The sequence below is a fragment of the Thamnophis elegans genome, chromosome 2 (genome assembly GCF_009769535.1).
Source record: "Thamnophis elegans isolate rThaEle1 chromosome 2, rThaEle1.pri, whole genome shotgun sequence".
In the NCBI taxonomy this organism is placed as follows: Eukaryota; Metazoa; Chordata; class Lepidosauria; order Squamata; family Colubridae; genus Thamnophis; species Thamnophis elegans.
The window spans coordinates 25,514,600-25,541,972 of NC_045542.1; the positions used below are offsets into that span (position 1 = coordinate 25,514,600).

At 43.1% G+C, this 27,373-nt stretch overlaps 1 protein-coding gene across 3 annotated transcripts in view; it reads left to right on the plus strand.

Annotated features, from left to right (window-relative positions):
* FMNL3 (formin like 3) overlaps positions 1 to 27,373 on the plus strand; it is a 112,261-nt gene that overhangs the window by 37,256 nt on the left and 47,632 nt on the right. For all 3 annotated transcript variants that reach the window (XM_032209396.1, XM_032209398.1, XM_032209397.1), the window contains exons 2-4: positions 17,319 to 17,402; positions 19,653 to 19,733; positions 21,956 to 22,032. In XM_032209396.1, the coding sequence (XP_032065287.1) occupies positions 17,319 to 17,402; positions 19,653 to 19,733; positions 21,956 to 22,032 (242 nt within the window). The remainder of the gene's footprint in view (positions 1 to 17,318; positions 17,403 to 19,652; positions 19,734 to 21,955; positions 22,033 to 27,373) is intronic.

Sequence of the window (27,373 nt, forward strand, 5' to 3'; positions counted from 1 at the left end):
GGGCTGCCTGTTTGCCGCCGGTTGGAAGCACTCCCCTTGGGTCGATCAGGGACTTTGCGATATCCCTGTGACCAGCAAGGTCTTGTCTTCCCAGTCACCATCTCTTCGGGACGGTTTAGGTCCTGCCGGACCATCCAAGGGCAAAAGTGTCATTGGCGGATTCGGACAGCCGAATCCAAACAATGTATCGTTGCTCCTCCCATCGTATCTTATGATTCTTGATGACTGTATCTTGTCTTTTTATGTACACTGAGAGGATTTGCACCAAAGTGTGTCCAATTTCACTGCCAATAAAGAATTCTATTCTATTCCATTCTATTCTATTCTATTCCTTGTTTTTGTGTTTTATGTTTCTGCAGACATCCCCAATGCTCATATAACACAGCGAGTAGAAACACAACCTTATACACAATATTTTCACTTATTTCAACAAATGCTCATTCCTCACAATGAATCACATATTGCCACCTATCTTTCTCCCAGCATTTGCACACATCCTAAAATTTCTCTTATCTTGATCTACTTGCTGTAGTTTTGCAGCATTTATATACAACTTAAAATTGTTCATTCAAGTTTTCTTTGTCCCTTGGTCTTTGTTACATTTTCAGAGGCTTACTATTTTGTTACTATTTTGATCCCTGCGACTCTTTCAAATTTTTAGCCAACAACACAACATTTCCTGCATGTACAGCTACACTCACATTCCTGTCCTCAGCCAACACACTTCTAATGTTACCCCAAGCATTCCTTATATATTTATCTATAAATACACTAAACAGCCAAAGGGATATCAGAAATCTTTGCCTTATTTCCTGCTCAACGTTGAACAATTTGCTAAGTACTCCATACTCACTCATGATATCCACTATGTGTATTCAATGGATTCAACTGTCTGCCTTTGACTCCATATTCACTCAATACATTCTTTAATTTCAACCTGTTCACCATTATCACATGCTTATTTATATTAGCTAAGCCTGATGTATCATTTTTCAGTATAATCACAACGTGTGATTTCAGTTTCATCACTTCTCTTTCTCAAGCAAGGTAGCTCTTGGGACAGTTCCATATATGTAATTCCCATGCAGCCATCTAAAATATCCCTTGCTTTATAGTTTCATTCCAAATCATTTCATCACTTTTATTTTTATGCCATTCACCCTGATGGAGTCCCTTTGTTTAGCCTTTTTCTTCCACTTTCCAAGCCATTTTTATACGCACATTAAAATTGTTCTACAAAATGTATCTTCCTCTTTTAATTGTAAGCATTCTTTCCTCTCTCTGAGCACATCTCTTCACTGAAGTTGAGACATTAGACTGAGACGCTCAGATTCAGAATGAAAAGCTCAAAACTTCAATTGTGCACTAATGAACGATTACAGAGAGAATGTTTGGATTCCTGTATGTGACTAACATGTTGTGATAGTTGGAAAGGGGTAAGGGAAGGGTAGGACAGAGGGGACACATACAAATGCTGGGAAGATGTGACCTTGGCATTTAAGGACACAACTGGACGATCACTACATGAAAATGTTTCTTAGTCTAAGAGTTGACAGAAAATGTGTCAGGATACTTATCTTCATTCCCAGGCCTTATTGCATCTGGTATCACTTGCTGATGGGAAAACATGTGGTAGAACAATGTTTACCCAGGCATATGTATATCATAGTTAGGGGATGTGACTCACTGAAAGACAGCTTGCATAGTGTACCCTCCTCCAATTTTTCTCCCAATCATCCAGGGGGAGAGAGAGAGAGAGAGAGAGAGAGGGGATAGGGGGAGAGAGGGAGAGAAAACAAACTTCCAGATTGAGATGGATTTCAATCTTGTTCTCTCAATACTTTAACCACTAGACCACAGTACCTCTTACAGTAGCTTATTACAGTTTGAGCAATTATGGCGAAATGTATTCAAATCCTTAGTAATTTCTGTGTTGTAATGCCTGAGATTCTCTTGGAAGCTGTTCTGCTCTTTCCAGCTCATTCTCATTCTCCTCGCCTATTGCCTTCCAATGAAGAGTGTTAACTCTCAGGAGATGCTCCAGAGTGGATCAATTACAGTTTGTAAAGTGGCAGGGGTGTAGTAGGTCTATTTTGTCCATGAGAAGATCCTTTCTCAGCTATCCAGTAGCAGAGGTGGGTTCCTACCGGTTCAGACCGGTTTGGCTGAACCGGTAGTGGTTTGCTGGCCTGGGTTGTTGGAACCGGTATGTGGCAGAACAATTATAATTGCACAAATTTATTTTTTTTAACATTTGGTGCATGCGCAAACCTATTTTTTTTGCAAATAGATGCACACAAAAAAATGTTTTCGTGCCCATCGAACCAGCAGTAATGCTGGGAGCAACCCACCCCTGTCCAGTAGGTATAGAGACAAGCCTCAATAATTATGTCCAACCCCATGTTTGCCTTTTATTAGAGATTTTCAGCAGGCAGGCAGGCAGGCAGGCAGAGAGACATCAAATCATACAGCCTCATGATTTAGGAAGTCTGGACAGCTAAAAATATATACAAGCAATTTCTTCCTTAAAAAAAACATAACTTCCTATCTCAAAATGTCAGCTGATCACCTCATGTCTTTTTGTTACCTCTTCAGCAACATGGTTTTCATAACAATGTAATTTCTTTCTCTGCTTAACAGGAATACCCAATTCTTCCTCCCCTATTTTTGAAAAGCAGTTTGAAAAAAGTAACCCTCTGCTGTTCTGTTTTTGTTTTGTTTTTCCCTCTCGCCCAACCCACGCTTTTCTTTTCTTTTCTTCGTGGAGCTTTTTTTTAAAAAAGGATTCTTGGCTTAGCCACTGTTGGTTTTTCTCCTTGATTGTAAGAGAGGTGGTCAAACTGGAAGAGTTCCCAGATGCTGGTGGGAAGGAACTTGGTGTGACGTTCTACGGTGACATTAAGGACCGGATCATAACTTTCTCAGAAAGTTAGATAGACTTTAGTGGTCAGATGCCTGAAATTTCTGCAAAATGTCTGACAAATGATTGCAGACCTGGAGTTCTGCGTATTCTCTAGTCAGAACTGATTCATATAATCTCAGAAGCTCATTTGGCTGATGCTACAAAATCACTGTTGCCTAGAAGTGCATTAAAGCAATTGTGCTTACAATTGGGAGCGGAGAGGTGGGACACTTGTGGCTCAAGAAACCACACCCAGCAGTCAGATCACCCATTATTTATTTCTCGTTTTTATTTTTATTTCTTTATAAGTAATTCAAAGCAGCAGACATACCTAATACTCCTTCCTCCTTCTTTTCCCCCCCACAACAACAATCCTGCAAGGTGATGTGAAGTGAGAGAGAGTAACCGGCACAAAATCATCAGGCCACTGGCATACTTCTAATGCACGAGTATTAGTTTTAGGGATAATCCCCAGACCTGCTCTCCCAAACTAAATTAGGAGGAAGTTAGAATCCTGTTGCACCTTCAGGGACTTGGCATGGGAAGTGAATTTGGAAATCCCAGGAATCTGGATTGCTGATGGGGATCAACAGATCTCTGCATGCATCTAAGCTCTACTGGAATGAGTTGCAGGATAGAGTCTGTGTTGGCGGTGCTGTACTTCAGCCTTATTCAATTGAAAGGGCCCTTGTTAAAAGGAAGTTACCATACTAGGGCTCTACTCCCATGTAACAATGATTTAATTTTTGTTTGGTGCCCCCAAACCCTGTAACGTTGCTGTGCATGACAGATTTTTCACTACTTATACCAACAAGGTGCTTCTCGTGGGTGTACTATGCAAGTGTGGAAATGCCATTTTGATTTCTTCTATCCTATTTTTTTTTTCCTATTCTGTGGGCTATTCCTGGGTGCTGCTGGCTATAGTCATGGATGGAGCTCATGCATTAGTGATTGCTTCCTTGGGTGGCACGTAGAAAAAACAGCAAATAGAAAAACAGGGACCACCTTTGGTGGGAAGGTAACAGCGTTCTGTGCGCCTTCGGCGTTTAGTCATACCGGCCACATGACCACGGAGACGTCTTCGGACAGCGCTGGCTCTTTGGCTTTGAAATGGAGATGAGCACCACCCCCTAGAGTCGGGAATGACTAGCACATATGTGCGAGGGGAACCTTTACCTTTAGGTCACAAGCAATGCTGGGAATGGAGAATGAAATATGTGTCTGTGTGTGTGTTTGTGTGTGTGTGTGTGTGTGTTTCATAGTAATCCTGCTGAATATAACAGGAAAACTCCAGATTTCATCACGTATTCTTCCTCCAATCCTGGAGCCCAGCTTCCTATGGTTGAACAGGGGTTCAGTGTTTGAGGTACATTCAGAAACTATTTCGAGAGGTCAGAGATGGAACACTGTTCTGTGCTTGTGATCTGTTAGAAAGATGATGTAACAAAGGACTGCACCTGCTGTCCAAAACATCTCCCTACATTCACCTGGCCTTGACTGCCTCAGATTAAGGAGAGAAATTAGTGGTAACGTTTGATGGAGAGATAAATAAAGTCAGAAGTCCAATCATTTTCTGTAATTGGTCTGCAAAGAAGCTCAGAAGGACAACACCATTCACTGGCCTCATTACTGTGGTTATAATAAGGGGTGGAAATTTTACACAGGCATACTTTCCTGCTAGCTCATGATAGGGGATTACACCAAAATCTTGCTGTGCCCTAAGAGAACTTTACGTACAGTTAAATGTACAAATTTTAAGGGCATTTTAAAAATATGTAAGAATATTTATTCCTGGATTGACTTCCGTAAAAGTTCCTTTAGTGAAGATTGGCAATGATTAAAGCTTTATTTCTTTCTAGATGCATTGGGACTATGATTCCTCAAATTCCCAGTAAGAATACCAAAAGCCAAGTTGGGATCTGTAGCTCTGGAGCCCAGGCTGAGGAACGTTGTTTTAAAGGATTGTATCATTCTAATCCTAATTTTTTATTGATTGATTTAACTTTTCTGCTAGAAAATGTACCAAGAAATAAATAGATCTGATCTAGACCCATCCTCCTTCATCCCCCCCCCCCATATTTAACTTTCTGTGAATATAATTCATAGTCCATCTTACTGGTATTTTTGCTTATAAATATTTGAATGTAGGTTTTGGTGAATACAGTTTGGTAACTTGATATAATTATTTTAATAAGAGGCAATCATAATAATTGGATTCACACTGGACAATTTTCTTTTAATTCAGTGAATGAAGTGTGATGTGTCATAGGACTGCTCTGATGGCCCATTGAAATTAAGGTTTGAATCTAGTTCTGAGAAGGCTGTTGGACCATTACCTTTGATGTAACAATACAATACAATACAATAGCAGAGTTGGAAGGGACCTTGGAGGTCTTCTAGTCCAACCTCCTGCGTAGGCAGGAAACCTTATACTGTTTCAGACAAATGGCTATCCAACATCTTCTTAAAGACTTCCAATGTTGGGGCATTCACAACTTCTGGAGGCAAGCTGTTCCACTGATTAATTGTTCTAACTGTCAGGAAATTTCTCCTCAGTTCTAAGTTGCTTCTCTCCTCGATTAGTTTCCACCCATTGCTTCTTGTTCTACCCTCAGGTGCCTTGAAGAATAGCTTGACTCCCTCTTCTTTGTGGCAACCCCTGAGATATTGAAACACTGCTATGTCTCCCCTAGTCCTTCTTTTCATTAAATTAGACATACCCAGTTCCTGCAACGGTTCATCATATGTTTCAGTCTCCATTCCCCTAATCATTTTTTGTTGATCTTCTCTGCACTCTTTCTAGAGTCTCAAAATCTTTTTTACATTGTGGCGACCAAAACTGAGTGCAGTATTCCAAGTGTGGCCTTACCAAGGCATTATAAAATGGTATTAACACTTCACCTGATCTTGATTCTATCCCTCTGTTTATGCAGCCTGGAACTGTGTTGGTTTTTTTGGCAGCTGCTGCACACTGCTGGCTCATATTTAAATGGTTATCCACTAGGACTCCAAGATCCCACTCATAGTTACTACTATTGAGCAAGGTACCACATATATTGTACCTGTGTATTTCATTTTTCTTGCCTAAATGTAGAACCTTACCCTTTTCGCCATTGTTTTTGATTCCAGTAATATTGTGGACTAGTGTAATACTTGGCCAAATCTTGCCATAACAAGGGTTTTTTTTAACTTTTGTGCATAATGAAAAATCTGTCCATTTTTCTTTTTTGTCCACAGTGCTGATCAGCACGTCTGGAAAAGAAGCAATAGAGAGTGTGCAAACTATAATTTCTTCCAGCTTCATACTCAGAGATGTGATAGGAAAATAATGATGGACACATGCAGATATCCCCCCCCCACTGTGTGTGTGTGTGTATGTATGTGTGTAAGAGAGAGAAAGATGTTCAACTGCTGGAGATGCACTTGATGAAAATAAAGGAAAATTCTAACAAAATGACACCACCCAAACTGCCGTTCTTAACTAGTATTTTCAAAATAGAGCATCTATTGTATAGGTCTATAGAGGAGACAAATGTAGAAGCTTGATGTTTAGTTTCATTTTTCTCATAAAAGGGGGCAAAGATCTACATGTATTTGATACTGGCTGTCAGCTGCTGGAGTCAAATTAAAGGTTTACCAAGGTTGACCTGTACTTGAATAAGAAATTGCTATCTGATTAGCATTCCCGCATCAATGCCAAAAATGATATCTTGATTTGTCCAAGTTATGCCCATTTTCTATGAATGAATAAAAGTTATGTGTTTATATTTTTTTAAGAGTGATTTTCATCCAGGGGGACTTAGATGCTGTTTCTGAGATCCATGTCATGCATTGTTTAGGCATAAAGGTCTCAAAAAGAAGAGAAGACAACTATATATTCCTGCCAGAATGCTTAGCTGATGCGTTCAGGAAAGAAGTGACAGCACTGTTCCACATCTGTGGTTAATGAACGACAGGAAGTTGGTTTAGACAGGAAACATCAAGGCTTTGTGATACCTGGAGTATGTGACAATAATTTTGACAATGAACTCATAGTAAAACAGGTATTTTGAACCAAGGTTTGGTGAGAAATCCATGCTAATTGAGTTCCTATCAGAGTCAACATATCATTAGTCAGCACTAATCAAAGCTTCTGTCTTCTTAGAGGAAAGTTAAACACAACTGTTCCTTAAAAATCTAAAAGATAGAATCATAATTTATTGTGATTTTAGTTGTTTTGCACTGTTAGCTTCATTTTTATTTAGACAAAGCAAAATTATTCAAGCCCAGTCTTTAGTACCTTACTTACTATATTAAGGATTTAAAAAAAACTTGAGAGTTTTATTATATTTAGAGCCATAAGATCTCTGACTTCCTGTCCCATATCCCAGAAATGACTGAACTATTTCAGGGTTAGGAAGGCATCCTCTGGGTGTTGACTTATAAGTGGCTACTATTACATACAACAGCTCAAGCTTTTCTTCTTCATTCCCCAAAAATTAGCGATGCTGGACAGTGTTGGTTAGGAACAGGAGTATTTATAAAAGATTAAGACCAGATGACATGCATGCCACAAATTGGGAGTGGGGGAGAGGAGGAGAATCTTTTTCCCTCTCTCTTTTCAAAGTTTAATTGTTCATGGAAGCAGAACTGATGTTTAATAAGTAGTAGTTTTACTTAAATGTTTTGAGTGTGCTTCCTGGTCATCAACTTAAGGCAGATCTTCTCCCCATTTGGATATAAAAGTTCTGCCTTGGTCCAAGCTTCTTTCTCTGTTCTAACATGGGGAAGGAAGCTTTTAGCACTGGTGGTTGAAAATCCAGAAGGGGCTGGGTTGGGAGCAGTTTAGGAATGCAGTGTGGGCTCTTTTCGCCTTCTTGTGGCAACTCCTGTCACTTCTGATTCCTCCCCCATAAGAACAAAAGTGACTTTGTTGAGGCTCCATCCTCCTTACATTTCCAAGGAGTCAGCGAGCCACTGAGTCAGAGACTGTGGGCTTTTAAATCTGGCAGGTAGCCTGCATTTTGTAAATGGAGCTTGTCCACTATAAATCAATCCTGCCTGTGTAGGGGAAAGTTAATATGACACGCATGGTAGTAGGAATGATAGAATGGAAGAAAGGGGTATCTATGATGTAGTACAAGGTTTGTCCTCTTTGACCATTTTACGATGTATGAATGCATGCTGGCTGGGGAATTCTGGGATTTTGGAGCCACACATTTTAAAGTTGCCCAGTTTGAAAAACTCTGGTATAGATTGGGCTGGAAAGTTTGTGAATTGGGCACAAAATTCATGGGGATGTCTGGGTATAGAACTGGAGAAGATGTGAATGGTACAAAGTGTGTGAGCGTATTTAAAGATAACAAAATGCAGAGATGGATAAATCTGTCCAGTTTCTCATCCCTCCCTCCAGTTTTAAGTGTGGTTCATTCAATTTCCTTTATTGGTTTGAGAATTGCTGAAGTTTGTCCTGTGCATTTTTATACATATTTTCCTAACATATGCATCTTTGCAAACCATTTCCTAATGTGTACAGCTTTGGCAAGCTGTTTTTCTCTAATGTATGGTGTACATTTTGTACAAGCCTGTGTATTTATACTATATACATATTTTCCCATAATAACTTTGAATTAATGTTAAAAATGCAAAATTAAAAGTGCTCAGGATTTGAAAGGACTAATTTCTTAAATCTATTCTAACATGATGTCCAGGCTTCGCCTGTCATTTCATTTGGTCTTGTAATCCGACACCTAATTTTACCCATCCACAATGCAGTCATTCTCCTAAGGGTGGAGTCCAGAATTTTCTGCTGATGCTATTATCTGTGGGAACTCCCTCATCAGCTTTGTTCAGTCAGGATCCCTAATTAGCAAATGTTGCCTAAATAGCCCAATGAATGCTGTTGCAACCCTACAATAAAGAGTAGGTGTTATACTAGCGATTGGATTGAAAAGATTTATTTTGGTTTGTGGGATGTACTTTGCTCCCCCCCTCGCCATTTGAATATTCAATCCACCCACCAGATTCAGATGTGAAATAAAGAATGGCTCAGAATAATCCACAGATACCCAATAAACAAAGTCCAATTTGAATGCTTGTTCAGTGAGAAGACTGTTCTCAACAGTGAGCTCAACGTCTACAAAAACCCACCTCTTTACAAAAAGCTGCCTACAGCTCTACAGTTTAAATGTGGTAATCCGGGGCAGCTTAATTGATACACTATTCTTAAATACTTGAATGTCAAAACTATTGCTGTTTAATGTAAATTACCTAGAAATCTCGGTTGAACTTTCTGTCCACCATGGTTTGTGGATATGAACTGTATGGTTCCACCACAAAACCGCGGTAGACTAAAGCGCGCTCGACGAAAGCGCGTACGTGACGTCATCACAGCGCGATGAAAACAGCACGCTGTGAGCGGTAAAGTTAAAATTAACGCGTAAATCTAAACCTAACCCCCCCCAAACCTAACCCTAAACCTAACCCTTAACCCTTAACCTAACCCTAAACCTAACCCTTAACCTAACGCTAAACCTAACGCTAACCCTTAACCTAACCCTAAACCTAACCCTTAACCTAACCCTAAACCTAAACCTAATCCTTACCTTTACGTGAGTCGGCTTGCTTTAAAAGCGCTTTTTAAAGCGCCCTTTTTTCTCCGCGGTCGTATTTGTCGCGCTGCTGATGACATCAGGTACGCGCTTTAATCGGGCGCGCTTTAGTGGTCCGCGGTTTTGTCGTTCCACGGAACTGTATAGCCAGGACATTCTATTGGAAAATTTGGCACAATGCTAGTCTGAAGATAGCATGGCCAGGTAAAAAGTTAATTGAACTACTATTGGTAGGAGCTATGTAGACTGTTCATTACGTACAAAAAAGGCCCGACCAGATTTTCTCTAATGTAGGCTTGAGGGATGTAATGGCTCAGTGGCTAAGACGCTGAGCTTGTCGATCAGAAAGGTCAGCAGTTCGGCGGTTCGAATCCCTAACGCCGCATAACGGAGTGAGCTCCCATTACTTGTCCCAGCTTCTGCCAACCTAGCAATTCGAAAGCACATAAAAAATGCAAGTAGAAAAATAGGAACCACCTTTCGTGGGAAGGTAACAGCGTCCATGCACCTTTGGTGTTTAGTCATGCCGGCCACATGACCACGGATACGTCTTACGACACCACTGACTCTTTGGCTTTGAAACAGAGATGAGCACCTCCCCCTGGAGTCGGGAACAACAAGCATATATGTACGAGGGGAACCTTTCCCTTTTTACCTTTGAGTGACAGGTTTGAAGGACAGTTTTGAGGGACAGGTTATGAAATCTGTACATGTTCTCTTGCATTACAGAATGCTTGGAAAAGGTCACATGTTCTGCCATCATATTCTTAAGAGGCAAATTCCATGCAGGATGAGTGAATCCCAAAATTAAAGAGATTCCAGCCTTGGAAAAAGTTGATGATTTAAGACAGTGCCACCTGTACAGCACGAACTCATAAAACAATTGACATCTCTCTTTGAAATATTTGCTCCCCTTTCGGCTTTCCTTTTATGACTGATGTTGCCAAGATGCAGCTAACCCTCAGGTGTCCACAAAGCAAGTATCTAAAAATAAACACACACCTCAGAAAAATTCTATTCAAGTCATTCTCATATGCATCTGAGATATCCCTTTTTCTCTAAATTCACAGTTGAAAGACATGTTATCTTATGCCAGACTCAACTCCAGCATTTTCAAAGTTTAGGGGGACGAGGTGGTGCTGCTCTACAATAGACTGAATAAAAGCAAGGTCAGAGAAGGATATAACATAGGCAGCATATTTAATTTGGTGCTTTGGTGTATAATATATTTTAATACAGATTGCTAGTATTTATTCCCTAGTATATAACCTCCACAGCCTGGAGTTCAGTCCTGACAGGGCTCAAGTTGACTCAGCCTTCCATCCTTCGGAGATCAGTAAAAGGAGGACCCAGATTGTTGGGGGCAATTGCAAATAATGCTTACGTAGTAAAGAGGGTGCTATAATGAGCTATGGGGCAGTATATAGGCTACTGCTGTTGCTAGGTAATGGTGAAGGTTCCCCTCGCACATTTGTGCTAGTCGTTCCCAACTCTAGGGGGTGATGCTCATCTCCGTTTCAAAGCCAAAGAGCCAGCACTGTCCGAAGACGTCTCTGTGGTCATGTGGCCAGCATGACTAAATGCCAAAACCGCATGGAATGCTTTTACCTTCCCACCAAACGTGGTTCTTATTTTTCTGCTTGCATTTTTTACGTGTTTTTGAACTGCTAGGTTGGCAGAAGACTGCTGTTCCTATTGCTATATAAAAGCCGTGTTCTAAAGTCTTCCTTAGACCCCAGAGGGATTACCTTTTTTTAAAAAAAAAATCAAAAATAACATACAGTACAGGTAGTGCTTGATTTACAACAGTTCGCTTAGTGACTGTTCCAAGTTACAACAGCACTAAAAGAAGTGACTTATGACTGTTTTTCACACTTACGATCCTTGCAGCAACCCCCTGGCCACATGATCAAAATTTGGATGCCTGGTAACTGGTTCATATTTATGACGATTGAAGTGTCCTGAGGCCGGTTGATCACCTTTTGCGACCTTCTAACCAGCAAAGACAATGGAGAATAGCAATAGCACTTAGAGTTATATACCACTTCACAGTGCTTTTACAGCTCTCTCTAAGTGATTTACAGGGTCAGCCTCTTGTCCCCAACAATCTGGGTCCTCATTTTACCCACCTCGGAAGGATGGAAGGCTGAGTCAACCTTGAGCCGGTGAGGATCGAACTGCCAAAGTGCAACCAGGTTTACTTCACAATTGTTACTAACTTAACAACTGCACTGATTTACTTAACAATTGTGTCAAGAAAGGTCGTAAAACAGGGTAAAACTCACTTAAATAACCGTCTTGCTTAGCAAGATAAATTTTGGGCTCAGTTATGGTTGTAGGTCAAGGACTTACCTGTAATGAAAATCTTGCCAATGGGAATCAAGTCATGCTCCAACAAAAATGGAGTCTTCCCTTACCTCCACAAATGCTCTGATATCATCATGCCTATTCATCTGCCTCTCTAAAGTAGAAACCAATCTAAACATTTGTACAGTTTCAAACTCAGTTTTTGGGATAGCAAGAGGAAAATCCTAAACCCAAAATATGTTTTTTAGCTTTTTGCATCTACAGAAGCTACTTCTTGTATTGTCAGTATGAAACTCTGGAAGTGTTTCAACTGCTGAGTGTATCATAGTCTGACCACCACATGGGCACGACAGTACTGCAATGAGTCATGTTTGATTTTATTTTTAGGTCTTTTTTTTGCCATTTCCTGAAAGCAAATGCCTCCTTGCCTAGGAAAAATAAAAGAGTCTCCTTCTGGCAGATATTGTTGGCTAAAAGCATTATATTCTACTTATTTACAGAAGAAGGGCAGGAGGGAAGAAATGTGGCTGAACGTGAGAGGGGAAATATGTAGCTTGGGGATCATTCCTGTACAGCTGTATAGTATTAAGCATGCCTGAACCTCTTGCAAAACTTGTAAAACCTTAGATCAGTGAGAACTTGTGATGTACAATGCAGGTAGTCCTCGACCTATGACCACGATTGAGCCCAAAATTTCTGTTGCTAAGTGAGACATATGTTGAGTTTTGCCTCATTTTACAACTTTTCTTGCCACAGTTGCTAAGTGAATCACTGCAGTTGTTAAACTAGTAACACTATTGTTAAGTGAATCTGGTTTTCTCCATTGACTTGGTTTGTCAAAAGGTCACAAAAGGTGATCAGAGGACCAGGGGACACTATAATCGTCATAAATATGACTCAGTTGCCAAGCATCTGAATTATGATCGTGTGACCAGGGGAGTGCTGAAACGGTTGTAAGGGTGAAAAACATTCATGAGTCACTTTTTTCTGTGTCATTGTAACTTTAAATGGTCACTGAGCAAACTGTTGTAAGTCAAAGATTATCCAAATATCAATGGAAAGATAAAAGTTCCCTCACACATATGTGTTAGTCGTTCCTGACTCTAGGCGGCGGTGCTCATCTCTATTTCAAAGCCGAAGAGCCAGCGTTGTCCGAAGACGTCTATGTGATCATGGGGCCGGCATGACTAAATGGCGAAGGGACGCAGAATGCTGCTACCTTCCAACCAAATATGGTTTATTTTTCTACTTTCATTTTTATATGCTTTCGAACTACTAGGTTGGCAGAAGCTGGGACTAGTAACGGGAACTCATTCTGTTACGCAGCGCTAGGACTTCAAACCGCCAAATTGCCAACCTTTCTGATCAACAAGCTCAGCGTCTTAGCCATTGAGCCACCGCATCCCAAATATCCATGTAAAAAAGCCAATTTGGTGTAGTGGTTAAAGTGCTGACCTTGGAGTGGAAAGGCCTGAGTTTTTGTCCTGCATCTATATAGAAGCCAACTGGGTAACTTTGAGCCATTCATTTTAATCCTCGGAAGGAGGAGGGGAAGATAGGCCATTTCTGAAAATGTTGCCTAGAAGGTTGCATGGACTTGTCCTTGTAGTTTGCAAGAATCAAAACTGACTTGAAGGCTTACATGTAACTTACACATAGACACAGATTTAGACACTGGAAATTTTTACCACTGAATGAGGCAAGGAATTGAATTTTTTTTTTAACCCGCCCTAATCTTAGAAACAGATGGTTTCCAGTTTCAGACCTTTAGAGGAAAACTTCTAGGTCTTATTTTGAGCATGAAGAAATCAGTCAAGTCTTGCAGCTTTAATATCTGGAGAAAACTAGAGCCAGAAGCATTGACAGTACGCAAGACAATTTCATGCCTACATGGACAGTATATCCATAATACCACAAGCTCCTTTTTGGGATTTGACCAGAGGTGGGTTCCTACTGGTTTGCACCAGTTTGGCTGAACTGGTAGTAATTTGGCGGCCTGAGTCACTGGAATTGGCAGCGACCCAGGCCTGGCACGCCCCCGAACCAGTTCTCCTAAGGCACTACCATCTTGATTTTCGGTTCTGCTCAGAACAATTTTCATTGCAAATGTAATTTCCCCCCTTTTTAAACATTTTGCGCATGCACAGACTTTTTTAGATGCAAATGCGCATGCGCACAGATCATTTGCAGTAATGCTGGCAGCAACCACCCCTGGATTCGACTGTGACACGTTGCAATTTTTAAAAGGTACACATGGTTTGAGAGATGATTAGCTTCTTCCAGTACTGTATGTGGGTAAACTAATTTTGTCTTACTGTGTTATAGAGCAACTAAAAAGTACAAGAATAGAAAGAGTGCAGATGTAAGAAACGGTCTTCTCTTTTCAAACTACCTTCTGTTCACTTCCTACCATAATGTAAACAAACAAACCTGGATAATAAAGGCAGATGTTGGATCCATAGCAGTTCTGAGTCAATGTATAATTATTTCAGATTGTTAAGAGAAAACCTTGCCTGAAGCTTTCAGGATGGGAAAAAGGGTTTCTAGTCAAAGCACAAATTAATGGATAGGTGAACAAGTGGTGTGAATCAGAATACTTTATAGTAAGGCACTTTCATTTCACTTTCTCATTTGAGTTATTATTTCTAGTTAAGCCTAAAGCTATCATATCTGTTCGATACACTGAGATCAGAGATGAATATGGGATGGGATGGGATGGGATGGGATGGGATAGGATAGGATAGGATGGGAATACCATAGGAATAGAATAGAATAGAATTTTCTCTTCCATGAGGTTTTTCTTTGCTGCAGATATCATTCTTAAAGGGAAAGAGAAATGAGAGCCAAGCTTCTCCAACCTGGTTTCTTCCAGATACATTGGACCAGCTTTCAAAGCTTTCTACCACCCAGCCCAACAACTCCACCTGTTATCATTTCAGCATTGCCTATTCTAACCATCCATCCATTGCTATTCATGGAATGCCTGATTTTATTGGAAGTGATCTAATCTTGACATGCACTATTCTTCCATCTCACAGTTTGAATTGCCACTAGGTGGTCAGATCACGCTAGTAAAGTTGGGGTGATCTGTCCTGATGGTGGAACATTTGAGTTATCTTTGACAAACAAAACATATTCCAAAGTTGGAACCCCATGTTTCTAGATCAGAACAAACAGGAGAAAGGAAGTGGAAGACAAAATATTTGAGAAAGTTTGGCCTAAAATAATCCCATGAACTCCATGGTTGGTTTCAAGTTTCTGTCATTAAAAAAAGTACATAAACATAAAAGGGTTGCTTTGTGGAGTAAAATGGGTGACCTATAAATTTAATAAATAAACAATAATGAAAGACATCCAAAACAAAATAGAAAATACCCTCCCGGCCTTCCACAAAGCCACCAAGTCCTGGCTGTTCCAGCAGGCTGGGGGGAGCTGAGAAGCATCTACCTCCACAGAAATTGTGAATGTTGGTTCTGTTTTTAATATGTTGTCTTTGTCTCATTCCCCCCTTTCCCTTGTCTTTTGTGAGCCGCCCGGAGTCCTCCGGGAGTGGGCAGCATACAAGACAAATAAATAAAATAAATAAATAAATAAAATAAAACAATCTTACAGTAAAAATGCAGATATAAAAACAGAAATCCAAGAGGACATAATTTGTTTAAGGAAATTGAGGGTAATAAACAATTAATCATCAGATGCTGAGAAATTTACAGATTTATGGATGTCAGATAAATATATATTCAGAATTGGAGTGGCCTATAGCACCTGTAAATAAATGTAAATATGTGAAAAGAGAACTAGCAAAGCTGCCTGGGAAAAATAGTCCCTTAACCAAGCTGCTTCTCCCCCAAAAACCCTCCTCCAGGGATTAGAATCTCCCTTTGTTGGATGGTAGACATTGGAGCAAGGCTCAGAAAAAATTTGGTTATGGACATTCAGGAGAAATTAATTTTGACAGGGAGGGAGACAGGTTTGTCCTAAGACAGGGGTTGGCAAACTTAAACACTCAAAGAGCCATTTGGACTCATTTCCCACAGAAAAGAAAACAGCGGGAGCCACAAAGGTCCTAACTGGAAGCCCCCTGTTCAATTCTGGAGCTGACCGGAAGTCCAGTTCCCTCACCATAGAGTCTCTTCCTAGCGCGGCGTACTTTTTCCTCTACCTGTCATAACCGAAAGCCCTATCAATTGTAGAGACAACTGAAAAACCCTCCCCTTGCCATAGAGTCTTCTCCTGGCGCACTGTGTTTCTCTCCCCTCCCCCCCGCGAAGCTCCTCTCAAAATTGTGGCGCCAACTGGTGACGGAGCTGCAGCAGAAGGAGGAAAGAGCCACATGAGGCTCCAGAGCCGCAGTTTGCTGACCCCTGTCCTAAGATTTACAAGTGTTTAAACATACCCTTTCCGCAAATTGCACAAAATGAAATGTTTGAACTACAATCCAATATGCAATCACCCGGGACATCCCACAAAACTCAGTGTGCTTGCCTTCCTAACAGAGATGCTCAGGACGGCACCGTCAAAGTTGTAGCTTGTAACAAAAGGCTGGTCTTTGCACAAAGATGCCGAATAGAAGGCTATTAGCTTCAGTGTCCTGGATGCTCTGTGGTTTTGATTTAAATTCTGGACTCTCGACAAGCCAGTACATTCTTCTGCTATCCAGTCCCCATGGGTCTTGAAAGTTTGCCAGCCCACATGCTCCTAGTACCTTCTCTTAAACATCACCATCTTATGGAATCTAGGAACCATGCCTGTTTCTGTAGCAGCCCCTGCCCTATGGAATGCCCTTCTCCTTGCAGTTTGGCAGGCCTCTGCCCTCTTAGCCTTCCAAAAAATACTTAAAATCAGGCTCCCAAGTACTGGGATAGGATGAAGTGGGCGAGAGGATTTTATGAGGAATGTACATGGAAGCTTAATTTTGGTGCCAGGTTTGTAATGATGTTGGTTTTAATAGATATATGTATTATTTTGTTTTATTATTGAAATTATTTTAATTGTTGTCTGAGAACCATCCAGAGATTGATACAAGATGGGCAGCTATATAAATGGTTTGACTGACTGACCGACTGACTGACTGACTGACTGACTGATTGAATAAATGAATGTTTTAAAAAAAAAAAACATTTTAAAAAGCAAGTTTGGTCTAGTGATTAGGACACCAGGCGGGAGGGCAAGAAGTGATGAGTTCAAGTCATGCCTTGACCATGAAGGCTAGCTGGGTGACTTTGGGCCAGTCTCAACCCAACCCACCTCACAGGGTTATTGTGGGGGGAATAGGAGGAGGGTGGTATGTTGGATGTTTGCCACCTTGAGTTCTTTTTAAAAATTAAATAAAGCAAGGATATAAATAATAATAAAATAAAATAAAATAAACCCTGCCTTCTGCTCAGCAGCCCATTGCAGAATATACACCACATAATGCATACATTCTACCACACACCCAGTTCTGAAGATGCATTGCGGGATGCAGAAGGCAGTTTCGTATGCCTCCTCACTACCTGTCCCTCTGCTTCTTTCCACAGAGCTCCATGAATCTCCCTCCTGACAAGGCCCGTCTTCTGAGGCAATATGACAATGAGAAGAAATGGGATCTAATTTGTGACCAGGTAAGAGGGCTGTAGGAGCTAAGATGGAGAGGGAGGGAGACTAACTTTGCCAAAGAGACATAACATGTCAGGGCACATCAGCTTATGACTCAAGAGGACTATTGCCAGAAATAACATGTGGTCCCCTTGATCTCAGAGCTTTGTTTTCCTTTAAAAGATCAGACAACATCTCCTTATCTGAATGCTCTTTTTATGCATGGTTGCTGAAGTCTTTGGCATCTAGGAATAGTCCCTGTTATCCTTGTCAGTAATGGGAAATTTCTACACTTGATCTAGGTAAAGCTCCGTTACAAACTGAAGAAAAGAAATGCTTTTTTTATTTTCTGGACATTTTTGGTCAATTTAATATTTTTTAGAGCAGCGTTTTTCAAAGTCTGGTCTGAGGATCCTGGGGGTCCTCCAAGACCTTCTCAAGGGTCTACAAAATCAAAATAATTTGCCAGAAATGTTATATTGTAATAGTAAGTCCAGTCAAATGATTGTGAGAAATGTAATGGCAGCAATTGTATCAATGTTAATGTTTAATTTGGTAAATATCAAGAAATATTTATTATATTTATAAACTTTAAAACTGGGAAGGGGTCTCAGAAAATAGTTTACGGAACACTAGTATAGAGAACAACACTTAAAAGATACAAGAGAGGCCTGGATTTTTTTAATGGAGTATCCCTAAAATACTGATTGAGCCCAGACAAGTTTCATTGCTAATGCTTCCCTTGGGTAAAGGTTAAAGTTTCCCCTCGCACATAAGTGCTAGTCATTCCCGATTCTAGGGGGCTGTGCTCATCTCCATTTCAAAGCCAAAGAGCCAGCGCTGTCCGAAGACGTCTCCGTGGTCATCTGGCCTGCATGACTAAACACCGAAGGTGCACAGAACACTGTTACCTTCCCACCAAAGGTGGTTCCTATTTTTCTACTTGCATTTTTACATGCTTTCGAACTGCTAGGTTGGCAGAAGCTGGGACAAGTAACAGGAGCTCACTCCATTATGCGGCACTAGGGATTTGAACCGTTGAACTGCCAACCTTCTGATCAACAACCTCAGTGTCTTAACCACTGAGCCACCACATCCCTACATGTTCCCCTTATTTCCCTAAAAAAACCCACAACCAAACCAAACAAAAAAACAAAACAAAAAAAAACCCCACAAGGGTTTATATGTTCCTGGACCCAGATGCCAAATAAGCAGGAGGTGTCAATATAGAACATGGCTAATTAGAGGGCCTCGGGAGTGGGGCGGCATACAAATTAAAATAAACATTTTGCTGAAGGCTGTGTCAAACCTGGAGTAATTCAGGATGTAAGTGTAAAGCAATTGCAACTCATCTTTCAGTGCTGCTCTGAAACTGGAAACGTTTTGCCAAGAAAAGTGATTGTGTGCTTCAGCCCAGCTTTTTTTTTTTAAGAGCAGTACAGAGGCACAGAGGCCCTGAGATAATGGTTGGGTTATTTTAAAGGAAAATTGCTTTTTATGAGATGAACTATCAGGAGAAACCATCTGGGGAGGAAAACAAATCCTGTAAAAAAACCAAAACCTCCTACATCCAAACATATGGATGCAAATGGATGCTACGTAGAATTAAAGGAGGCTGCTGGATCAGGCTGATAACTATATTTGATCAAAGCTAAATGTAGGGCATTAACATAATCACCAATCTCATACACAAAGGCCTTTGATCTTGCAGTAGTAGCCACTATTTAAATGCCCAAACTCGATCCATTTATTTGTTCATGAATTCAGAATATTCTTTTTGCAGGTCTATGAGCAGGCAGGCACTTTGATAAGAAAATGGTTTCCAGTTTGATTATTTGCAATCTGAACCTATATTCCTGCACACTTAGAAGTAAAACTCTCTAACAGAGCAATTGTGCCTAGTCTTACAATCTTGAACTTATAGGGACAGACTTTTAAAACATGTGAGCACAAGAAAAGGGCTGTTGAGGAGCCAGAGGGGTGGGGGGAAATCTGGGTGGAGCACAAAATGAAAATGGCTTTCCTTTCATGTTTATTAGGAAAGCAGACACAAAGAAGCATCTGCTATTTGGATTAGCAGGTAGCTAAGTTGAGTCCTTGGCTGGCATGCTTTCAATGCAAGTGAGGGCTCTCCCTTATATGCTGAGGGGAGAATTCTTGAATTAATAAATCCACAATGCAGCATTCCAATGCTGTCTTTCAAAGACTTCTTGCATACACAATAATTTCCTTTACCTCTTCCCTCCATTTCTTTTTCCCTACCCAATGTGGAACAGGAAAGGTTTCAAGTGAAGAATCCACCCCATACATATATACAGAAATTGAAGAGTTTCCTCGATCCAGGTGTTACCCGAAAGGTAAGCCTTAAAAGAATGATTTAATCCGGTTGGTAAACTCGCAAGATTAATTTTTCTCGCCATGTGTCTATATAGCATTTGTGCTGATAAATAGGGGAAGCAGTATGCTCCCTCCCATATTTGGGCACACCGAGTGCTTTGACATAACACATAACACACACACACACACACAGTTATTTATTTATTTATTTATTTATATATTCTTAGATTTTCACGGGTACAGGTATGCAGGTCTTTTCCCGTGTAAGATTGAGAGTATCTTGGCGACGTTTCGATGAGGTCCCACTCGCCATCTTCAGGCTGGTGCCTTCGGCTTCGTGCTTGTACGAGCAAAGCATGATCGGAGCTGCCGTCTTTCTATAAATATTGGTGTGTTTGTGTGTGGAAACTAGCCCTAGTCAACAAACGAGTCCCAGCCACGAAAACCGACACCGGACCCAGTACAACACAGGATACCACCACCAACCACCCTCACCAGACTCAAACCCAAACCCATCCCATAGATGAAATGCAACCACCATCCAGAAGCCAAACCATGGCGGCATCACCAACTGCTGCATCCCCTCCGACCCCCACACAGAGCAAACTGACACATGCCATGAACACATGGCCAGACTGCAAATTTGGAGCCAAACCAAAGCCCGGGATGTTACATCACAGCCATCTGCTCAGGACATTACATCACAGAACTCAGGAGGTTACAACGCAAAGGTTCAGGATGTTACAACTACACTAGAGCTCAGGATTTCATCACACAGCACATTACCCAGATCGTTACAACACAAAAGACTAATAGGCACACAGCTAGTACCTTAGCCACACAGGCTGTTATGAAATAACTGACTAATCTGCATACGTCAACTCCATCAACTAATCAAGATGTAACAACACAGCCAACTAACCTGCTTACAGCAACAAAGCCAGCACTCCACACACCCCCACCAATATTTATAGAAAGACGGCAGCTCCGATCACACTTTGCTCGCACAAGCACAAAGCCGAGGGCACCAGCCTGAAGATGGCGAGTGGGACCTCGTCGAAAAGTCGGCAAGACTGGGTTGTTTCCCTGTGTCCTATAATATATGCGTAATTTTTTTCTCATCATGTTTATGTGGTGCATATCGCCACGACCCTATATGAAATGAAATTTCATTTTAATGTATGCAAATTAGTGTACATTTAAAGTGACAATAAAATTACTCTAAGGCTAAAATGACTTCCATTGTTTGGAGAATGGTGACCAAAGAAACAGCTCCCCGCTCCCCTCCCCCACACTTTATGGAATACCAAAACATTTTTTGGAATACCAAAATATATACTATACCACACATTGGCCCAAGCAGAATATTATCTCTCATCAAATTAAAATCAATCAAGTGGCTATGCAAAGTTATAATCCACTGAAAAAGCAATGACCAGCCTATCCACTTACAACTGTAGCAGCATCCCCACAATCACGATCAATTCTGGCACTTGGCAACCAGCACATATTTTACAACAGTTGTAGGGTCTCAGGGTCATGCGATCTTTCTAGCCAACTTCCAGTAAGCTAAGTCAAAGGTGGGGGGGCATGGATTAACTTAATGACTGCCTGATTCATTTAATAACTGTGGTGGTTCATTCAACAACTGTGGCACAAAAAGGCCTTAAAATTAAGGGCGACTCACTTAACAACTGCCTTGCTAGCCATGGAAATTCTGGTCCCAATTGTGGTTGTAAGTTAAAGACTACCTGTATAAGGGATACGTCATTGGAGTGGCAGTTACCACAATTGTAGTTGTGAAAAATAAATATATTCTACAGCCCCACAAGTTGTGGTGATCTATCTACTAATTCACTGGGCAGGAAGCAATTTGGCAGTGCTGAACACGCAAACTAGACTCTGTGGGCACTTCTACACACAGTCTTCATACCACTGGACGTCTGCAGTGCAGGCCTTGCTTTACAGAAGAAATATTTTATTTGTACTCAGCAACAACAAAAAACATACAGTGACCATTGAATCAAGCCCAAGTCATTCTGACATATGGAAATATCCATCTTGTTGATGACTATCTATAACTAATGGTAAAATTATTTTCTTATAAGCAAAAAGGGAGGGATATGAAGCGTGATAGAAAAGGAAATGGATGGACAATCCTGCCCCTGCAATTATGGTTCATTTGTCTAAATAAATGATTGTGCTGTATAGTACTAGAACAAGGAGCTATTTATGCTTACAGAAGTTCCGTCGGAGGGTGCAGGAATCTACCAAAGTGCTGAGGGAGTTGGAGATCTCTTTAAGGACCAATCACATTGGGTAAGTTATTGTTAACCAAGCTTTTAAAGAAGTGCATCATGCATCATGTTGAAGTCTGAGAAAGTGCTATTTGAACAGGCATTGCAGTTGATGGTGTGTGTTGTCTCACAGGGTTGGGGTCTTTTCTCTCTGGCGGCTGGATTGCATGAATTCATGCTGTGGTCCACACCGTTTTTTATATAGTCAGGCTGGCCTTTAAACCAATACAGAATAGCAGTCAATGGTTGATCCTTAGTAGTCAAGCCAAAACTATGATCCAGAGATCATATAATTGTGGGGTTTGCCCAACATATCAGATCAGTCTATATAGATTATGGGCCAGTATTTCTAAGAAATATATTGTGTGAATTCGCATTAAACTATAAAAGGGATTATTTGGGAGGAGTGTGATCACCCGGGATAAGGCACAAAGGCAACACAGTCAGCTGATAGTTCAAGACATCCCTTTATTCCTCCAACTTTCCCTCGAACACTCCCACATTTATGGCAAGTCCTGAAGCAAAGCTCTCTCACATGCATAGCAGTCTCTGGCTGCGAGGAGTCCAGCAAAAGGCTGTTAGCACAACTGTTTCAAAACAAGGCAAAAGAACAAGGCAATAAATCCATGAAGCAAGGAAGAAAGCAATGAGTCCACAAAACAAGGAATAAAGCAAGAAGTCCTGCAAATTCCAGATGTCGGCAACGGCACACAAAATTGCACAAATTCAGCATTTGTTCCTGACAAATTTGTCCCCTCCCCACAGCATCTCCTTAAGTCTCAGTCCCCAGGTGTGCCCTGTGAAGAGGGGTGGGGTGCTCTCCTCACGAGTTGTTGGGTCGGCCTGCACTGTTCCTGCCTCCTTTCCACTCTCTATGCTCAGGGATCAGGAGGGGGCAGTCCTTGCTCATCATCTGAGCTTTGTCGCTCCTCATTTCCATAGCCTGTCCTCTCTCAGTCATCCTACCCCCGTTCCTCCCTGCTGGCAAGCTGTCCCAAGCCAGAGGGACCTGGGGCTGGCCCGTCCTGCTCCTCCCCGAATTCCTCCAAAGCCAACGAACCTGCCCCCTCAACCTCCGTAGGCCCCAGCTCCTATTCGTCCTCCTCCACAGATTCAGGCTCCGACAGGGGCATGACAAGGAGAGGGCATAATATTCTGTGTGAACACAACGATTGTGTTTTGTTAATTTCAGTTTAGGGTTTAGCATGTTGTGAGAATCTTGCCAGGAGATGATTTGTTGAAAGGAAGAAAGTTGATCTGGGTTTTTTCTGACTTGAACTCTTTCTATGCAGTCCTTCAGTCTGGCGAGAAGTTGGATTTAAGACAGGAGATGTTCTCCATTCAACGATAGTATTTTGTGTAAGGAAACATTTAATCCCCTGCCTTCCTTACTCCCTAAATTTCACATCTAGATTGCTACACCCTAGCAAAGAGATTCCTATTGTATCTAAAAGATGTGGAAGCCTGCAATGGAGAATTGAGAAATGTGTTCCTGCCTCCCACCTGTCCTGGTTCCAGCTGGAAGGGAAACACCAACAAGAGCAGGAAGCTGAACTGTTCCTGTCCTTAGCTTCTGGGCCTGGTTGGGTGGGAATTCCTCAGGTCAGCTGGAACTGACACCAAGGGTGATGCTTAGTCAACAGTATCCTTTGGTGAGGTCTGAACAAACAATAACATGAGGTGTGAGATTCAGAAATGTGAAAGGGATGAGAAAAGGTGAAATGCTAGGAGTGTGGGGCAGAATCAAATGTTTTACATAAGGTGGAATGAGGTACATGTATGACTTTCTAAAAGGGAATCATAGTGCACACAATGTCAGAAAAGAAAACATTCAGTCTTTCTAATCCAGAATTCTTCACTAACACAATACTCAGCTGTTCTGCAGAGCATGAGAGTTCAGAGTTAAGGACATTTCCCTTCCCACCCCACCCCACGAACTGGATTGCAGTACACAGTGAATTGTGGATGCAAAGGATTAAAATCTGGAAATGCAGATATAAATATTATCTCAGGCTGCTGTCGCTAAATGCCAGGTCTGTTGTACACAAGGCTCCTCTCGTCCGGGACTTAATTTTAGACGAGAGGGCAGACCTGGCATGTATTACTGAGACATGGCTGGGCACGGAGGGAGGAGTCCCCCTCGTAGAGATGTGCCCAGACGGATTTCAGGTGCTTCATCAGCCGAGAGCCCAGGGAAGGGGTGGCGGTGTGGCTATTGTTGTCCGGGAGTCTTTGGTACCTCGTAGGATCCCTGCTCCGGAGCTTGTCGGGTGTGAGTCCCTACTGGTGAAGTTGGACCTCAAGGGTCAAGTGGGTCTGCTGCTAACGTACCTGCCTCCCAACTGCGTTGCAGCAGCCCTCCCCTCGCTCCTCGAGTCGGTAGCCGAGCTAGCAATTGAGTTCCATAGGCTTATGGTTCTGGGGGACTTCAATTTGCCTTCGCTCGGTGAACACTCTGATGGAGCGCAGGAGTTCATGGCCTCCATGACAGCCATGGGCTTGACCCAGGTAATTAGAGGCCCAACCCACTCAGCGGGTCACACACTCGACCTCGTATTCCTCTCAGAGCAGTGGATTTGTGATCTTGGTCTGAGGGGTAATGAGATCATACCCCTGTCGTGGTCAGACCACTGCCTACTGAGGCTAGACTTCCGGAGGCCAAACCCCCACCGTAGGGAGGAGGAACCGACCAGGTGGTTCTGCCCCAGGCGACCTATGGACCCTCTAAGGTTCCAGACGGAGCTTGGGGATATTCCTGATACTCTCGCCCACAGTTCGGCGGAGACTCTTGTTGCTGCCTGGCACTCGGCAGCATCGGAGTCTCTTGACTGGATTGCGCCACTACGGCCCCTCCGGGTCGGCGGATCCCGGAGGCCTCCTTGGTTCACCGAGGAGCTCCGGGAGATGAAGCGCCGGAGGAGACGCCTAGAGCATGTGTGGAGGTCCGATAGGTCCGAATCGAACCGAGCACTTTTGACAGCATGCACCAAGGAATACATCCGGGCACTAAGGACAACTAAAAGAACACACATTGCCACCTTGGTTGCGTCCGCCGAGTCCCGCCCAGCCGCCCTGTTTAGGATAACCCGCTCCCTCCTAAATAGGAGGGAGGCAGGGGACCCCTTGCAGGGTAAGGCTGAGGATTATGTCCAGTTCTTGGCGGACAAAGTTGCTCGGTTTCGGTCGGACTTGGACTCCACCCCCGCAGATCCAGCCGAGACACAGGGGAATAACTTGGCAGACCATCTCTGGGTTGAGTTTCAGGATGTTGCCTCCGGGGATGTGGACAAGGCTATGCGAGCTGTGAGCGCCTCCACCTGTATACTGGACCCGTGTCCCTCCTGGCTGGTTGCCAACAGCAGTGAGGTGACACGAGGCTGGATCCAGGTGGTTGTTACCGCCTCCCTTCGGGAGGGGCACTTCCCCGCCGCACTTAAAACGGCGGTGGTGAGACCCCTCCTGAAGAAACCATCCTTGGATCCAGCCGTTCTTAATAACTATCGTCCAGTCTCCAACCTTCCCTTTGTTGGGAAGGTTGTTGAGAAGGTGGTGGCCTTCCAGCTTCAGCGTACCTTGGAGGAAGCTAGCTATCTTGACCCCTTCCAGTCCGGCTTCAGGCCCGGTTACAGCACAGAAACCGCTTTGGTCGCATTGACCGATGATCTCTGGAGAGCCAGAGATGGAGGCCATGCGTCCATCCTAGTTCTCCTCGACCTCTCAGCGGCTTTCGATACCATCGACCATGGTATCCTTCTGCGACGACTGTGGGAGGTGGGAGTGGGAGGCACTGTCTTGCAGTGGTTCTCCTCCTACCTCTCGGACAGGTCGCAGTCGGTGTTGGTGGGGGGGGCAGAGATCGTCCCCGAGGCCCCTAACTTATGGGGTGCCGCAGGGTTCGGTCTTATCCCCCCTACTATTCAACATATACATGAAACCGCTGGGTGAGATCATTCGGAGGCACGGGATAAAATACCATCAATATGCGGACGATACACAGTTGTATCTGTCCGCCCCGTGCCAACTCAATGAAGCGGTGGACGTGATGAACCGGGGTCTTGAGGCCGTTAAGGACTGGATGAGAGCTAACAAACTGGTACTCAACCCGGACAAGACCGAGTGGCTGTTGTGCTTCCCTCCCAACAATTTGGCCAATATTCCATCACTCAGGCTGGGGGGTCAAAATTTATACCCCTCAGACAGGGTCCGCAACTTGGGAGTCCTCCTGGACCCACAGCTGACTTTTGACCACCATTTGTCAGCTGTGACCAGGGGGGCATTTGCCCAGGTTCGCCTGGTACGCCAGTTGCGGCCCTACCTGAATTGGGAGGCCCTCACAACAGTCACTCGAGCCCTTGTGATCTCTAGGCTGGAATACTGCAATGTGCTCTACATGGGGCTGCCCTTGAAGAGCATCCGGCGACTTCAGCTAGTCCAGAATGCGGCCGCGCGAGTGATCATGGGTGCACCACGGTTCGCCCACATAACACTGATCCTCCGTGAGCTGCGCTGGCTACCTGTTGATCTCCGGGTGCGCTTCAAGGTGCTACTTACCATTCACAAAGCCCTCCATGGTAGTGGATCTGACTATCTGAGAGACCGCCTTCTGCCAATTGCCTCCCTCCGTCCCATCAGATCGCATAGAGTAGGCCTCCTCCGAATTCCATCCGCCAGTCAGTGCCGACTGGCGACTACGCGGAGGAGAGCCTTCTCAGTTGCAGCTCCGACGCTTTGGAACGATCTCCCCGTGGAGATTCGTACCCTCACCACCGTCCAGACCTTCCGCACAGCCCTCAAGATCTGGCTATCCCGTCAGGCCTGGGGATAAGATCCGAACCTCGCCCCACCCGAATGCTGAATGAATGTTGTGTTTTATCGGTTTATTTTTTTTATTCACATTTTTTTTCTTTCTTGTGTTTTGTCTTACACTCCCTTCCCATTGATTGTAAGCCGCCCTGAGTCCCCTCAGGGAAAAGGGCGGCCTATAAATGTCAATAAAACTACAAAACTACAAAAAATCTCTATCAGGGGTGTCACTCAATGCCCGAGGGCCGGATCTGGCCCATGGGGTGCTTATATCTGGCCCGCGGGGCCACCCTTGGAACAGCAGAGAACTGGCCTGCGGTGACTCTGCCAGTGAAAATGGAGTTTGCGAGGGCTGCGTGCAGGATGCTGTTGCAGCCAAAAACAGACCTTGAGAGCCTGTTTTCGCTAGCAGAGTACTCGGGCCACCATAGGCGCCCCCATCACTAGTGATGTTGAGCTGGCCATGCCCACCCTGGCCATGTTCCCCCCAACCCCCCCAGCCCAAACACAACCCTGATGCGGCCCTCAATGCAATCGAGTTTGACACCCCTGGTCTATAT